Source organism: Lates calcarifer, linkage group LG11 (genome assembly GCF_001640805.2).
Source record: "Lates calcarifer isolate ASB-BC8 linkage group LG11, TLL_Latcal_v3, whole genome shotgun sequence".
NCBI lineage: Eukaryota > Metazoa > Chordata > Actinopteri > Centropomidae > Lates > Lates calcarifer.
In genome coordinates, this window is record NC_066843.1 from 4,633,940 (window position 1) to 4,649,837 (window position 15,898).

The 15,898-nt window shown below is 45.3% G+C and overlaps 2 protein-coding genes across 3 annotated transcripts in view; both read right to left on the bottom strand.

Moving 5' to 3' along the window:
- The window catches only part of arhgap23a (Rho GTPase activating protein 23a), a 69,866-nt gene extending 64,429 nt beyond the window's left edge, over window positions 1-5,437 (bottom strand). The window contains exon 1 of the mRNA XM_018660579.2: window positions 4,952-5,437. Within this exon, the coding sequence (XP_018516095.1) occupies window positions 4,952-4,960 (9 nt within the window). The 5' untranslated portion in view covers window positions 4,961-5,437. The remainder of the gene's footprint in view (window positions 1-4,951) is intronic.
- Window positions 5,438-11,922: 6,485 nt separating this feature from the next.
- lasp1 (LIM and SH3 protein 1) overlaps window positions 11,923-15,898 on the bottom strand; it is a 28,696-nt gene continuing 24,720 nt past the window's right edge. For both annotated transcript variants that reach the window (XM_018660591.2, XM_018660590.2), the window contains exon 7: window positions 11,923-15,616. In XM_018660591.2, the coding sequence (XP_018516107.1) occupies window positions 15,443-15,616 (174 nt within the window). In that variant the 3' untranslated portion in view covers window positions 11,923-15,442. The remainder of the gene's footprint in view (window positions 15,617-15,898) is intronic.

The window sequence follows — 15,898 nt, forward strand, 5'->3', positions numbered from 1 at the left end:
TCAGTAGGATTAAACAGGATTTATGGTGATGATACTAAAGCAACACCAGCCCAAAATATGACCAGGAAAAAAAGTGGCTGACTGAGCAACATGTAAAGGAACAGTGTGTTCTGTTCTGGATGTGTGAGCCACAAAATACGACCGAGAGCCTTAAAATATCCGCTGATGCACCAGACTGTCAACGCTGTGACCGAGTGAAGACAAGATGAAGTCAGTGTTAACTGGAGCATTTCTCCAGCAGTTTGGAGAAATGCAGGTCAAGAGGTCAGCGTCTCATGAGGCGTACAGTTCGTTACTGATGCGCAGCCGTGCCTCACACTAACAGTAAGGCATCTCTGTGGCCTGTTTTAATGATCAAAGTAATGAAACAGCAGGCATCAGCTGCACAGCTGTTCATTCCAGACTGACATCCTCACGCAGCACCTGGACAGACTGGAGACTCAAGGACGAAAGAGGAGGAGCGGGAGGTCGGGAAACTAACACCAAGAGATAGAGGCAGACCGCCAGGGTCACGGATTGAAGTCGAGAAACATGTCAAACTGAGCACTGTGCGCTGCCAAGCCGGCCCATTAGGGTTAAATTAGACCAACTCGGTAGCAAACAGCCTAATTGGATGGCCGCCTCATGCTACTGATAAACCACATCCTTCTGTTTTGTTCCATTTATCCCTGCTCAGCTGCCCTCATCCTGTGTCATCAGCATGCAGATCCCTGACATAGGTTGGACTGATGCAAAGTGCTGCTGACAGGAAGGGCTTTAACCGCGCAGGCTAACCTTTGACCCCTGCGGGAGACAGCCCCCTCCTCACCCTCCTCTCCCCGCCCTCCCGCCCTCCCCGCCCAGGCCATCTGCATTCATTCACTGCTCGCCACTCAAGTGCATTGAGGTTGAAGTCCAAAGTAGTCGTCCTGGGCCAAGCAGGAGCTGTTTACTTCCTGGAGATGGGTGTCCTAGTTTCTTTCACAGGACAGTCTGCCCATTGTCTGCCTGCAGGCATTTACCAATTGATTATCACCCGCCTGGCAATCCAATAGAGCCTGAATTAAGAACATCAACCCTGTACTAACATCCTTCACACACAAAGATCCTAACATCCTCATCTTACACTTCACCTGATGGACATTCCTGCACTGAACGATATATCCTACTTGTAAATAGGCTGATATGTATGTTTTAAAATGCAAAAACAGCCCAAAGAAGAATGTAAATTTCTCTTTTTATCATATGAAGAAGTAGAAGAAAAAAGAGAGGTAAAAGAAGGATTATTATAGAAGTAAAAAGTTACTAAATATTGCAGGTGAGTGGATAAAATCTGTAAAAATATAAATCTTCTAAGCGTCAAGGAAAGATTGCCAGGACAAAACTGAGTCTGGGTGCATGCATTAAAAGTGCCAAACACTATTAAAGCCTGAGCCTCTGTGTGATAGTGTTGAGGGTGATGTTTTTTCACAGCAGAGCAGCCTGCATGCTTCATCTGCCACAGAGTGCGTTGTAACGATGGCCGGGGTCGATCAAGAACCCACAGAGCTCCACGTCCCCACAAATGTCCCCGGAGAGCTCTGTGTATTTTGCTCACCACATGCAAAACCAGCTGAAAAACTTCTATAGCGTGGTTAATTTTCATTGAACCCCCCCCCCTTTCTTTCTTCCCTGTGTTGCAAAACTGACAAACAGGTCAGAGAGGCTGCAGCAGCTCTCAGCATGGGTGAGGAGATCGATATATATGCTTATATACGTGTGTTTAATTTCAATTTAGATGCAAATACGTGCACAAAGTTCAGTCTTTTAGTGTCTCTGAGTGTCTACCGCTCAGGACAATGGAGCGAGAAATTCCTAAGAGTCCACAGATTGGAGGGCCGTGGGCAGGGGCCTAGGGGTGCCATGGGTGGGGCGTCAGATTAGACCACCTGTTCCACCATGAGGCGCATACACACACACTCATTCTTTCCCCTTTATCCCTCTCCCTCTCACACACTTGTTGTCTTTCACATTCCCTCTCACTGTCTCGTTTGTAACTTATTAAAGCCCCTTTCTTCTCTCTCTCTCTCTCTCTCTCTCTGACACACACACACTTTCACTCTCATAAAATATCTCCCTCTGTGGCTGCTTCGCTCTGAGCTAATTTTGACTGCATTCCATTTCAGTCACATCTATGGGAAACAGACAAAACAATTTGCCAGATAACTACCACAGGGACTCACACACACACACACTCATATACACACATAGATATTACAGTTAGACATATGTCGCCTTGCCGCCCAAATCGAGCCTCCAGGGAGTGGTGTTCAGACAGCAGAATAAACACAACAGCGTCACTCCTGTCCACATCACTGAGCCTCATCCAGCACTATCAGAGGTTCCCTCCGCTGCTGTGACACACTTTAATCTTGCCGAGATACAGTAACACATCTGAGGAGCGGTAATGTTAACTGTGGAGGATAAGACACACGTTTGCAGACATTATCCTCAGAAGTTGCTTATTTCTTGTTCTTGAACTTTTCTCTGTGGCTCTGTTACAGCAAAGAGAGAGAACCACTTGTTTCTGCCTGATGGATGTGGTCAAACAACTCCATCTCCAGTCCCATAGTTCACAGGGGCAGCAGTCATCACAGCCCTGCCCAGGTCTGCCTTAATGACTATTGATTGTGGAGCACTAATGATGACCCAAACTGATTTGCAGCCAGTCTGGCATTTTAATCGTCCTCGGGGCAAAGTGTTCTCGCAGTGAGAACTTTCCTGTTGTCAGTCAGTGTGTTTCATAAAACACATATAAAACCAGACACCTACCACCGAGGATGAGTTACATCATGTGCAGAGCGTGCGGCGTGGCATTACTCGAATGCCGAAGAATGCGGCGCAGACGGACCCTGGGAGAAAGTGGTGTCCCACTGCTGCCCTCCGTTAGTTCTCACACACATTTTATATAACCAGCCTTTTCCTATTCCTCTCTGAGCCGAGCCACTGCCCTCCTTCTCACCGCGCATGTTGTATGGACATGTGTGTGTCTGTCCTTGCAGCGGTGAAAAGAGAGGACAAAGAGGAACACAGATGCAGCGAGGACATGTCCTTTAAACTCTGCACCGTCTCCACGGCTGTAGTAAACACTACACGCCTCTGTTTACATTCAAACAGCAGTGTTAGTGCATGTTTACGCAGCCAAATGACAGAAGACCCTGGGAAGTTTTTCAGGGCACTCACACACTGTATATCCAGAATCATCTTCAAACACCAGGCTGATGAGGCACACTTGAGTGTAAACACACACACACACACACACACACACACAGATGCCCAGAAGCAGGAAACACAAGAGGAGATAAAGCTTCACAGCCACATCGCTAAATGACAATAACGCGTGGTCACGTGATCAACAGGAAGTGCTATAATCATATTTGGCTGCTACATCACAACATGGGCCATCTATTAAAATGACACCGACCCAGCCGTAGCACTGCGCCAAGGCCGTGCCGTGTCAGCATTTCACAGCACTGCGCAGTCTTATAAATAGTTTTTTTGTTTCCTGTGAGCTGTATTGTGCTGTAAGCTACACCATTCTCTTTTTTTTGGTGCAGAATGTGAACTGATACTGAAAGTGTGTGTGTCTGTGTCTGTGTGTGTGTGTGACTAAGGCCATGACCCACTCATGTGGCGTTCACATGTCACCTGAGGTTTTTCATTTGGGGAAATAAGGTTAAGAGATCAACAAAACACACAAACGAGTGCTAACATGGCAGGTCTTCTACACATGTATTCGCTCATACACACCCCTAACACACACACACACACACACATACACACACTGTCTGGCCAGCAGCAGTGATGACATCATCTCTGCTGCTAAACTGGGGGGGGGGGGGCTAAAATCGCCCTGACCTGAGAGGGGGTGGACACAGACAGGAGATGTCCCCCTCCTGGACCACATGCATAATTCACCCAAAATGGGAGGGTCGGGGGTTGGGTGTGTCACCCGTGTATCCCACTCCACCCTAATCCCTCCTCCTCCTCCTCCTCCTCCTCCTCCTTTAAGACAAACCTGATGCTCGCACCACTTCAACCTCAGGAGAGGAGAAGGAGGGAGGGAAGAGGGGGGATGAGGTAATCAATGAGCGGGACACACAGTGGTAGCCAGCTGAGGGCAACACAGGGGAGATGAGGAGAGGTAAGCCATTCATCACACGCTCAACTACCAGCAGCCTGGATACTACACCGAACACACCACGTATCTGAAAACACTGAGGATGCTTCAAGCGGAAGCGAGAGGGGAAACGAATGAAGTTAAACAGGTGGAGCTGCTGATGACACTCCGGTGACATGAGTACACAATGTTACAAAAGCAGAGGACACACTCATCTGAGATGAATGAACGCAGACACACACACACAGGCAGAGAGGGAGATCTGGATGTGAACCCTGCTGCAAGACATCCCCACGCCTCCCACCTCCCATCCTGACTGACTCTGGGCGAGGGTGCCAATTGCTACATGACATGTTTAGACGGATCGTGATGGAGAATGCCTGTTAACCCACCAAACTCAGCCACACCCCTTCTTGTTTTTACGCTTTTCTCCCCTTCTTCTTCTTCGCAGATGAGCCGGTGATGTTTTTGAAGCTGTGTCATCTCTCTGGAGGCCTGGCACTTGCCGGTGGCTGCTTGATGGCAGCACCTCTGTCGCCCCTTCCCCCCCTCCTTCCCTCCCTCCCTCCCTGTCCTACCTCTACCCCGGGAGTAAAACCTATCTCGCCCGGGAAGGGCAGCAAAAAAAAGAAGCGTGCTGTGCTGTTTGTTTTTGCCTTAAGGGCCTGGATGATGGATGTTATGAATGCTGCTGCTGCTGCTGCTGTGTGTGTGTGTGTGTGTGTGTGTGTGTGTTTTGTGTCAGCAAGGTGTGGATATGTGGTCCCCTTCACATCCCCTTCAGTCCCTCCCCTCCCTCTCCATCCTCCTCACCTGGTCCATGATTTCAGCGAGCCTGCTCCCTCCTCCTGTTCCCAGTCATGGCACGAGATCGCCGGCTGCCTCCCTCCTTTTCCTCTTCTGTTCTTTCCCTTTTCCTTGTTCGGTATTCCCAAAAGCAAATCCAAGTCTCCTGCTCTCCTCACACAGGCGAGGCAGCCTGGCAGCCGACTACCACCACCACCACCGTCGCCGCCGCTGCTGCTGCTGCTGCGCCGCTCCACACAGGCATGATCCCGTCTCTCCTTGTGTCTCAGAGTGTGACAGTCTGATACAAGCAGCCAAACACTCCTCTCTATCGTGTCCTTTTCTCCGTCTTCTCCCGCTGCTCCGGGTGGAGGCTCGGAGGGCGAACAGGGCGTGCGTGGGATCCTCGCCTATCTCCTAGATAACACACCGCACGGAGGGGCACAGACTCCCGCTCTCCGTTTTCGTTCTCAAGCTCTTTCACTCGCTCCCTGCGTAAAGCTTGCCCCCCCTCCTCGCCTCGCCTCGCCTCGCCTCCCTCTCCACTCCCCTCCTCTCTTTCCATCTCCCCTCCCCTCCCCCTCCTCTCCTGCTGCAGCCGAGCGAATGACAGAGAAGGAGCTGAGGGAGAGAGGAGGGCGGAGGGCTGGGATTGGCTGTCGGGGGGAGGTCACGTGACTCCCGGCGGAGGACTGAGGGACCCTCTACCAGCTGTCCAGCTCATGCTTCCCTGAAAACCTCTGTTGCCATTGACGACAGCTGCCGTGCAACGCACCAACCACAGCTCCCCAGACACAAAGCCATTGGCTGGCAGGATTTATGGCCCCCGCCCCCTGTTGTTGAGGGGGGGGGGCATGTTGGGACGTGTAGTCCAAGCTCTTGATGAGGGTGGACTGGGTGTTTAAGAGCAGACATCCCTGTGCCCCTGGGAGGAATGTTTTTTCTTTTTCTTTCTTTCTTTTTTTCAGCCCTCCCCTCACCTCTCTCCCTCTCAGAGATGTTTGTGCATCAGTGTTGGGCTGGCTGACGTCCAGAGTGAAAGAGAGGCACAGCAGCTCAGATCATTAACACTGAAGCACTGAACTTGTAGAAAACACACACGAGGAGAGGAAAGACCTCGAAGCCCGGGCATTCTTGGTCAGCCAGGAAAAAGACATCCTCTGTCGTTTCCCTCTCGGCCCGCGCGGAGGGAAACTCCCACCCCACAACAACAGGAACTCCACAGCTGAAGGCCATGGCTAAGCACAGAGGCAACCCCCCGCCCCCCTTTCTACCTCCTCCCTCCCTCTCTCTTTCTCATTTCTTTCATTGCCTCCTTTTTCTTTATTTGCTCTGTCTCTATCCTCTCTTCCCCCCTTTCCCCTTCCCCACCTATTGTGTTATGACTCTCAGTTCCTTGATTCTTCATCCCACCCCCCACCCCGCCCCCACTTCCATCTCACTGCCATTCCAGACAAGGTTGCAGGAGGTTACAGGTGCCACAGAGGGGAGATGTTATTACAAACGAGCAGCGTGCATCAAGGGTTGCATTGTGCTGCATCAGTTTAAAGGAAAAAACTCCACATGGATCCTCTAACACTGTTACATATCATCAGTTTGTTCAGTTTGTTGTATTCCTGGAGTTATTATGTGATGAAAACTGTGATTTATAACTCTTGTGTGTCCACTTTTCTCCAGCTTATGTTGTCCAGATCTGTTTAAGTGACTACTTACTTATATTTCCCTTATATCAGTGCTTTCTCCAGCTGTGGAATACACAAGTGGGTGAATAATAATCATATCTTGTGGTTACAGAGCATTTTGCTTTATTAAAAAGAGTATTGCCCCTTCTGCTACACTAGATAGATCTATAGACTGAGAAAAACCTGCTGTTTATTGTTTTGTTTTTGTTTTTTTTTGACATTTTTGCCAGAAAATCTGCACTGTAAGCATCTGGCAGTGATGCCACATTGTGTACATTTTAGCAGCTATCCAGAGTTAATAAAGAAAATACAGGAAGAAAACAAAATATGCGAGGCGTGCTGCCAGCAGCTTGCAGAGTGCTCTACTGGTGGAATTTTTCCTTTTAAAGTAACCATAAACACTTTTAAAATGTCCCTGTATTACAGCATCAGCCCAAAAATACTCCTCTAGGGGGGAAACCCAAGGCCTCTGCAGCTGAAAAACAAAAGAGCACCTGTTCTGGCTTATTTTGATTCAATGGACACACAACATAGCTGTGACACGATCTGATATGCTGGAGGCGGCGTGGCAGGCCAGTGAGTGAAGGGAAGGGCTGTGTGTGTGTGTGCGTCAGGGTCAGGAATGCAGGTCTAAGTTACAGCAGCGGTACAACAAGGTCGCGCAGCGTGCAGGGCAGCAAACAGCACAACAGACCCTGCCCTACTTTTCTACAGGTCCAGCTTCAATGCATCGTTCTCGTGTCTTACACCCACCGCTGCTGCGAGCTGCTGCAGTGTCATTTGATCTGATCCTGCCAGAGATGCAGTTTGAAGTGAGATGACTACGTGTGTGTGCATGTGTGTGTGTGTGTGTGTGTTGTCAGATAGAACAGCGGGTGTATTGTAATGGTGAGAGTGGTAGATTATACTATCAGCAGAGGAATTCCTGATTATTTCCCAGAGTGGCTCTGTCTGCACACATGTTGGAGAAACTTTAGCTAAGTGGTTGGAGGAGGTGGAGAGGAGGGTGTGTACACGCAGTGACCTTAAAGGAATAGTTCAACATTTTGGGAAACACTTTGGATGTAGCTTTATATTTAGCATACACACAGCAGAGTATCAAACCTCACCTCTAACCCTTGGAAAGAGAGCAAATAGGCGTATTTCCCTAATTGTTTTTACCTATTTTTAAGTAGGGAATAGCAGCGTTTTCAAGGGTTTAAAAGATTAACATTTCTTAAAAGGATTGTATAAAGTCCTGCCCAGCAGAAGGAGCAGCTGACCTGTGACCTTGGAGAGGGATGGACACATGCAGTCAGGATGGAGGAGGGGGGAGGCCTTTATCTGCTGAATGACATGAAAAATTAGCAATGAGCCTTGTTTTCATGCAGATGAGCTCAGACAGATACAAAACCAGCTCTCAACAACAGGAAGTAAAAAGCCTGAACAGATAAATGTCACAATGATTAACTCTGGACCTGATCATGTTTAGATAATCACTCATGAATAAGCTTTGTGTGATCTATTAGAAGTTTCCAAAATATAATAATTCACTCCAATACACTGTGAAAAAAAGGAGAAATAACTTACTACTATAAAAACAACAACACATTCAGAATAGCATCCAAGTCTCATAAACAACAAGCTCCCACTTCCCCAGTTTGTGTGTTCGATTTTGTTCCAATCATATCAAACCTGCTGTTTTCCATCAGCTGTGGCTGTTAAATCGAAATCACACTGCCGTCACCCCATCTCATGTAACCTGTTCCCCCAACACATCTGGAAGGAGCTGAGTTTATTTTACCATCATGGACACACTGCCATCAGCTGAGTCTCCAGAGCCTATAGTGTAGGTAAACAGCACCATCTGCAGGACCTCAAGCTACACAACGTCTATAATATACAGTGGATCATGGCTGCAGCATATCTTATTTGACAGGAAATGTTGAGCAGGGCTCTTCAGTCTAGACAATATATCATTATGAGTCAGCTTCATACTCAGAACAGATTACAGTCCTGAAAAAAATTAAAGTGACGACAGGAAATGTCGTCCCGGAGCAGCTGAAGTTGACTAAAAGGTGTTAACACAACAAGAAGAAGAACCGTTGTGTGTGTATACTACTAATATTGATACTGATACCTTCCACCCTCAGAGATAGGTCAGAGGTCAAGTTAAGCTCCATAAACACATCCTTAATACTCAACAGGAAATGAAAAGATGCACTGCTCAAGCACACTTGAACAGATGTTTATTAATTAAAACTCCTACACAGACATGACTAGTATCAGGTTTGATAAGATTATGTTCCATGTGGGGATATTTTTTGTTGCCATAATTATAGAGGAAAATACTGTACATAACAATGTGCTCTGTGGGCAGGGGAAGAGGGGAAACTTAGAGTGACAAAAATAGTCCTTATTTCATCACAGACCATCTGCACCCCCTCAAGGTCTATGAGTCTATTTTGGATTACCACTGGAAGACTGACATTTGTGTCTCCCCACTAATACAGAATAATAAGCACTGGAATAGATTTTGGCATGGAGACAAATCCCTGTGATTTGTTGCTGTTTGATTACAAACAGTTGTGTCCAGAGGCAGATCTATCATATATGCAGGTGATGCAGCTGAATCAGGGTCCACACAGACACATCTCACATGGCAACTACACTTAAATGGGAAGTAGTAAGTATTTATATTTACACTACTCTGTGAGCCAAGTCATCTTCTCCATGGTTCATTTCCACAGATACAAAAGGAATTTGTTAAAGGAGAAAGAATGACACTAGCTGACTGACTAGAGGCAGAACTATTATTATTTCTATTAATAACATTATTAGCAGATTTCAGGACTGTTGTAGTGATGTAAAAACCTACATTTGCACTTTAAAAAATCTATTATTTGCTCCCTTTGACAAAACGGAATAAATTACAGTTGTCAGCAAAATAAAAACAGTGACTTGTGCGTTGAACTGAAGAGAAAGCAGCTCAGTTCTACTGAAATCATCTTTATTCGACATCATGAGACACTCATTAATCTCTGTAAATCATTAGTGCATCAGTAAAGTTAACATTATTTAGATATAACATCATATATATGAGGTTCAGTGGTTAAGAATGAGAAGCACATACAGTTATATGGAGCTCTGAAATGACACCATTGCTCTTCATGCATGTCATCTGCAGCCAAAGATAATAACACAACGTAACTAGAAAGCTAATGCTTCAAGACATCAGGGTAAACTGATATAGTGTGACCTCCTAACTTCCACTGAGTTATTGATCTGATGGGGACTCTTGATTGTAGTGAGGAGAACATATTGGCAACACGTGAATAAAGTAATATTAACACTGATGTCGAGGCTGAGCCATTAAAGGCGTTCGATGAAACCTGGAGACGTGGCATCAATGTGGATAATACTGTTAAACTGAACACTACACAGCAGAGGTGGAAACAATAAGCAGCTCACAGTGTTATAAAAAGGCAGATTCTACACACTCACACCTACAAAAAACCGTCCTGCGTCCATATCTGCGGATTTATCGGACGTGTGCAGAGGTAACATTTCTCCTCCTCTACAGAGAAACATGCACAGCCTGGATAGAAAACACACTGGTTGGATTGACTGCAGGTAGAGGAAGTAAAGTGGAGGGGCGGGGGGTGAGATTTTGTCAGAGGACTGTGGCCAGGTTGGACTGATCCATTGAGGGAGGGCTGGAGTGCAAGTGGGAGACAGAGTTTGGCTTCCACTCCTTCTTCTTCATTTGTTTTTCCTCTCCGCTGGATCACTCCTCACATCCCACCTGAGAGGTCTGCTGGGAAGCCATCATGGCCTGGCTCCTGGTTCTTCCCCCTGAAACAGAAGGCAGCCGCTTTCAAACATTTACAATCTGCAGCTGAGAAATACAAATATTTCTTATCAGGTGCAATAACTTCATCGTGTACACAGGTAGGCCCTTCCTCAGGAATATTTCATGTGTATCCTCTCTTTAGTTTCCTAATAGCACCGCAATATATAACATTTTCGCTTAATAATGAATGCAGATATCACTTGCATCATGTGCAGTGAAAGGCTCCCTTACCGTTTTCCGAGATGGAAACCAGGCATGCAGGAGAGGAAAAACACACATCCCGTGTCCGCCCGTGCACCGGGACTCCTCTTCATCACCACCACCATCATCATCATCATCACAGCATGTAGATGATGTAGGAGAGGAAGACGAGGCCCATGATGGCGAAAAACATCAACACCAAAATGTCCACCATGATGGAAACGGTGTCAGAGATGGACGGTGAAGATGCTAAAAGCACACGCAGCACTAAACAGCACACTACCGCCCGGTGCAGGACGTCGGCAAAGATCGGTACCGCTCGGACGACGACGGAGTGATGAAGTCCGACCCTCCCCCTCTTCCTGCTCCAAAACAGGAAGCGAAGGTAAAGGGGAAATTGTAGTCTTGTTTTAACCCCGTGTTCAGGCTCTCAGGCAGATTTTCACAGCGAGCTGCCAACTCCAGTTCAGTCTCTGCTAAAGCTGAAAAAAAAGAAATGTTTTATTTGAGTAACAACGTGTCCTGATTTAAGGGCGATAGACAACCGCGGAAACCAAGTAGGCCTGTGACCTGACAGGCTAAACTCTGGGTAAAATACCCCAATCACTGGAGGGTGTTTTCCTCCATTGTTGGCAACACAATACTTCCTATTTCTTCAATTTAACGGCGCATGTTGTGTCCAGAAACTAAACAATACATACTGATAGTTATAACTAATGTTTTAAAAATATCTGACCCCCCCAGCTGTTCCAGGACCAGTCTTACATAACCTCAATTAAACCAGCCATTTTGCCCTAATTTATTTTAACAGAAAACCTTCCCCTGATATTATTCCTCAGATGATTAAAGAGGGATTAAATGCATACATCTTCACAGAAGAGATTTTGTCTCATGTCAGGGGCTGAACGTATTGATCATTAAAGCTCAATATGAAGGCAACTGACCCGTCTCCAGACCTGCAGGGGGCTCTAAAAATTCCAGGTTGGTGGTTTTTGTGATTAAAATCAAATTTGTCAGGCAGTTTGTACCACTAAAGCAAAGGTCCTCCATAATAGCCCTTTGTTTATTATTTTAGTTTATGTGGTGTACACATGGTGCATCACCCTAAATAGATTGCCTATAAACACTAACATATCCTAACATAACGTATTTATGACAATATAATGATGGAAACCTGAAGGTGACATCGTACATGTACAATGCCCCGAGGTTGGTGTGAGGGACTTGAACATTTGTACCACAGATCTGCTGCACAACAGACGAATGTAGCACAAACAACAGTCTGAGAAAAATGACATTTTATTGAATCTGCAGAATCATAAGTACAATTTGAAGTGCTGTAACAGGGCAACAGGAGATGATATCAGGTCCTTAAATCTGAGTATGTATTCAGTATGAGATTTGAATACACGTGTATGTCAATATGCATATGGTATCTTTATTTTTTTATTTAAAAAATAACAAAATTATATCAAAAACAAAACAATTTAAGATGGAATGCACAAAACTGGTCTGAATGCTAAACCTGCGATTGTGGATTACATGATTTCACTCTGCAAAGTCTACAGTATATAACCAGTATCATAGAAGCAGGGGATGATTCATCAGAAGCGCAGGAACCTACGATGAAGGCTGAAGGAAAGAGGGATCGCAGCAGACGGGCGGACAGGATACTAGACAGAAACTGAATGGAAACGAGGGGAGGTTATGATATGACGTTACAGTTCAGTAGATGACTGATGCCAGAGCAGAAGAGCGGTATTTGGCGCAAAGAGGTTAACTCCTGACTAATATTCAGGTCAGACAAACAACTTGCCCTGCCTCACAGCCACCCTGGGGGAGATTGAGGGCATCAGATCGCTGCCCTCTGCCCCGCACACTTACATCACCACATGCTCAAATTTGACTTTGCCTTTACAAATCCATCCTGAGCCACACTTACACAGCACTGGCTGTCTTTGGCCACTTTTTTCCATTTCGTCCAGAACACCCACTGACAACATCGACGACCTCGAGACAAAAAAAAGGTTTGGATTGGATGTAATCCTCAGTAACAGAGGCTACCAGTGTGAGTAGCTTTGTTATTAAATTAAATTTGAGCAAACATCATCATAAGCCAGGAACAACAATCATTTCACCTCAAGGAAAAAAACCAACAACTCTTCAGTTTACCCCCGTGAAACACGCAACCGTGAGCTCTAAAACAGCTTTCTGATCTAGCATCTGCTTTGCAAATAAACTTGTCCTGTTGTCAAGTAAAGGTTAATGCAAAATACAGGCACACATACTGTACAGTGTGTTCATTCATTTTGTTTGGCAACCCAGTTTGAGGTGTGTTTTTGTTTTCTGATTTGTTTTCTTCAGCACTGTCACAATTTATCACATTAGAAAGTTGCAAAATTTTATGAATGTTCAACACCAACTGACTAACTTGCACCACACTGGATTTCTCCATGAGTCAACTTTTTAAAATCACGTAACTTCCCCTCAGCCACATTCACAAAAAAATATGAACCACTTTTTTTTAAATCTGCAGGCAAGCCACTTCCCAGAGCACCATGACCTGTAAAAACATTTTTCCCTAACTTACCTTTTATGATACATATACAATTGTACAATGTCATCTAGCTACATAGTGAGAGCCTCGATTCTTTTATTTAATAAAGCTGAAATATTTTCGGGCCCCCCCCTCCTCCCACCCACACCTACAAACGCACCACGCCTGATCGCTCACGTCTGTCACAGTGCATCACACGGGAGAATGAAAACAGCAAGAAAAGGGGAAAGAGGTTGAGTACGGTCAGGGGCCGACGGGAGTATTTACACCACTGAGAGATGAGAGGTCAAATATCATTTTTAAACTTTGTCAAGGTCCTCACAGAAATACACGAATATCCAGAGTGGAGGAATGATGCAGCATTTCTGTGTAATAACCAGCAACTTAAATGCTTAATTTTATGTTTATAAACCACCAAAAAACCCCATATACTGGTCCAATATCAAAAATAGTTGATAATTTTAGGATTCCCCTGCCAGATTGACTGCAAAAGCCTGCCTTTACTGACATTTTAATGACCACAGCATACAATAAAACTTTCTTTCATGTGTACTTTAAATGTAATTCTTCTAACATTAGTCTTTCTTATAGGCTCCAGAATAATAAACAGCATTGATAGAGATCAGAAACAGGCTAGGACGTGCAAGTATTTCTCAAACTAGCTGCCAGCACTGATCTGACCTAAAACTGCAGGCTGATTAATCCCACGACTGATCTAACACTGCGGCTGCACGAGTCCAGATAAATTCCTCTGTCTTGATTCATAAATTGAGTTGCTGGTTCATTTATTTAATACACTAGCATGTTTTCTTTTTTTTCTTTTTTTGTGGAAAATAAGCGTCTTACAATAACAAGAAAAGGCAAAGGAAGAACAGCATGAGAAAAACATCAACAACATTTACCACAGCCAAGGATTCACCAAGTTCTCTCACATTAAATGGAAAAAAAGAAAAGACTGGAATGTTCACTCACAACAACAGTGGAATAGATTAAAAAAAAAGAAGTTGTGCTTGGCCTTCTCTTTTATAAATGTGTTCTCTTTGATGGAAGGAAGGACTTGACCTGATCCCGTCTCCTTTTCGTCAAAACCTTCGTCACCATAACTTTGTGATTCTCTCAGGACTGAAGGCATTCAGGCTGTGAAAAACAGGAATAAGGGTGTATAGACTTTACATCCACACCAGCTGAGGTGATGTATTCAGTGTGGCTGCAAGAGATGGACCGATAATTGTCCCCTAACTTGTCCCTGATCCCTCCTGTATCTGAAAAGCCTGAGAAAAAGGCAACGCCAGGAGGTGCTCTTCAGTTAGGCTGCGATTCCAGTTTCACGACGGTAACCCAACGGTGCAGTGCTGAACACGAGCAACACGACGGCAAGATGCGTGTCTATCTATAAATATATTAAAAACCTCTCTGTTAAGACTGATAACTGGCTGATTGGTGCAACAGCAAACAGGGTTAGAGGTTAAAGGAATGTACACAAGTCAAAAATATTCAAGCTTAAGTTCTGATCGACTGAGATTCTGCACTGTGTTTCCAGTCTGGCCAAGATCACGCTGAAATTAAAGAGAGGAAAAAAAAAATAAAAAAGGAAACAAATAAGTCTATGGAAATGTCACACCCACCTACACTTCAAACTTATTTTCTCCACAGAATAATGTCTGCAGATGTGGTGACAGACGTGTGGGGGAAAAGTTTTTTTTTTTTTTTTTTTTAACATTTCTTCTTCTTTATTTTTTGCATGATATTGTGTCAGGATTGTTAAGTGCTAAAGCTAGGATGGAGCTGTGTAACAAGCCATGACCCCTGACTTACTGCGATGAACTGTGAGTTCTTTTAAGACTTTTCGATTTCCACTTGCAATGGCACGAGAGTGGAGCCAGGATTGGTGACAAAGACAAAGAGGATGATGAACATCCAAACAGAGACAGACATCAGCACAGACCGACGGACAGAGATGCAGGCAGACAGACAGACAGAAAGAGAAAGACAGACAGACAGACAGACAGATAAAGGGTGTCTGTGGTTTGGCGAGCTGGACAGTGAGAGCAGAGCAGGGATGTAGGGGAGGGAGTGGGGGGCTGGGGGGGTGTTAAGGTCTCACAGGACAGAATAGGAACAAGAGTAAAATCAAGAGAAAGCGGCGTTAAGATGAGATGGCACTGGGCTTTTCCTTTCCTTCTTTCCCTCCCTTTCTCTACCTCCTCCTCCTCCTTTTTCTCTCCCTCGTTTTCTTTCCCTCTCACTCAGATGGCCTCCACGTAGTTGGCGGGCAGCATGCCCTGCTGGCCGGTGCGTTCCACGCGGCCATACATCCAGCCCTCATCGATCTGCTGCACGTCTACGATCACATCTCCGTCCATGAAGGACACCTCGTCCTCGTCGGCAGCAGAGTAGTCGTACACTGCTCTGTACCGCTTCTGTGGAGGAAATCATCGATGTCAGAATGTGTTTTTACACGTGTGTATCATTAAACCACAACGATAAAATGTGTCTGAAAGGCTCAGTTACTGTTATGGTTATCATTTGTGAAATTGTTGTAAGGGCTGAAACTAATCTCCTAAAGCCAAAGCTGCCACCTTCAAATATTTTGTTTTGTGTGACCAACAGTTTAAAACCCCAAAATGTTCTGTTTTCTGTCACATAAGTCAAAGAAAACAACAAAGACAAATATTCACATTTAAGAGGCTAAAACAAGTGAA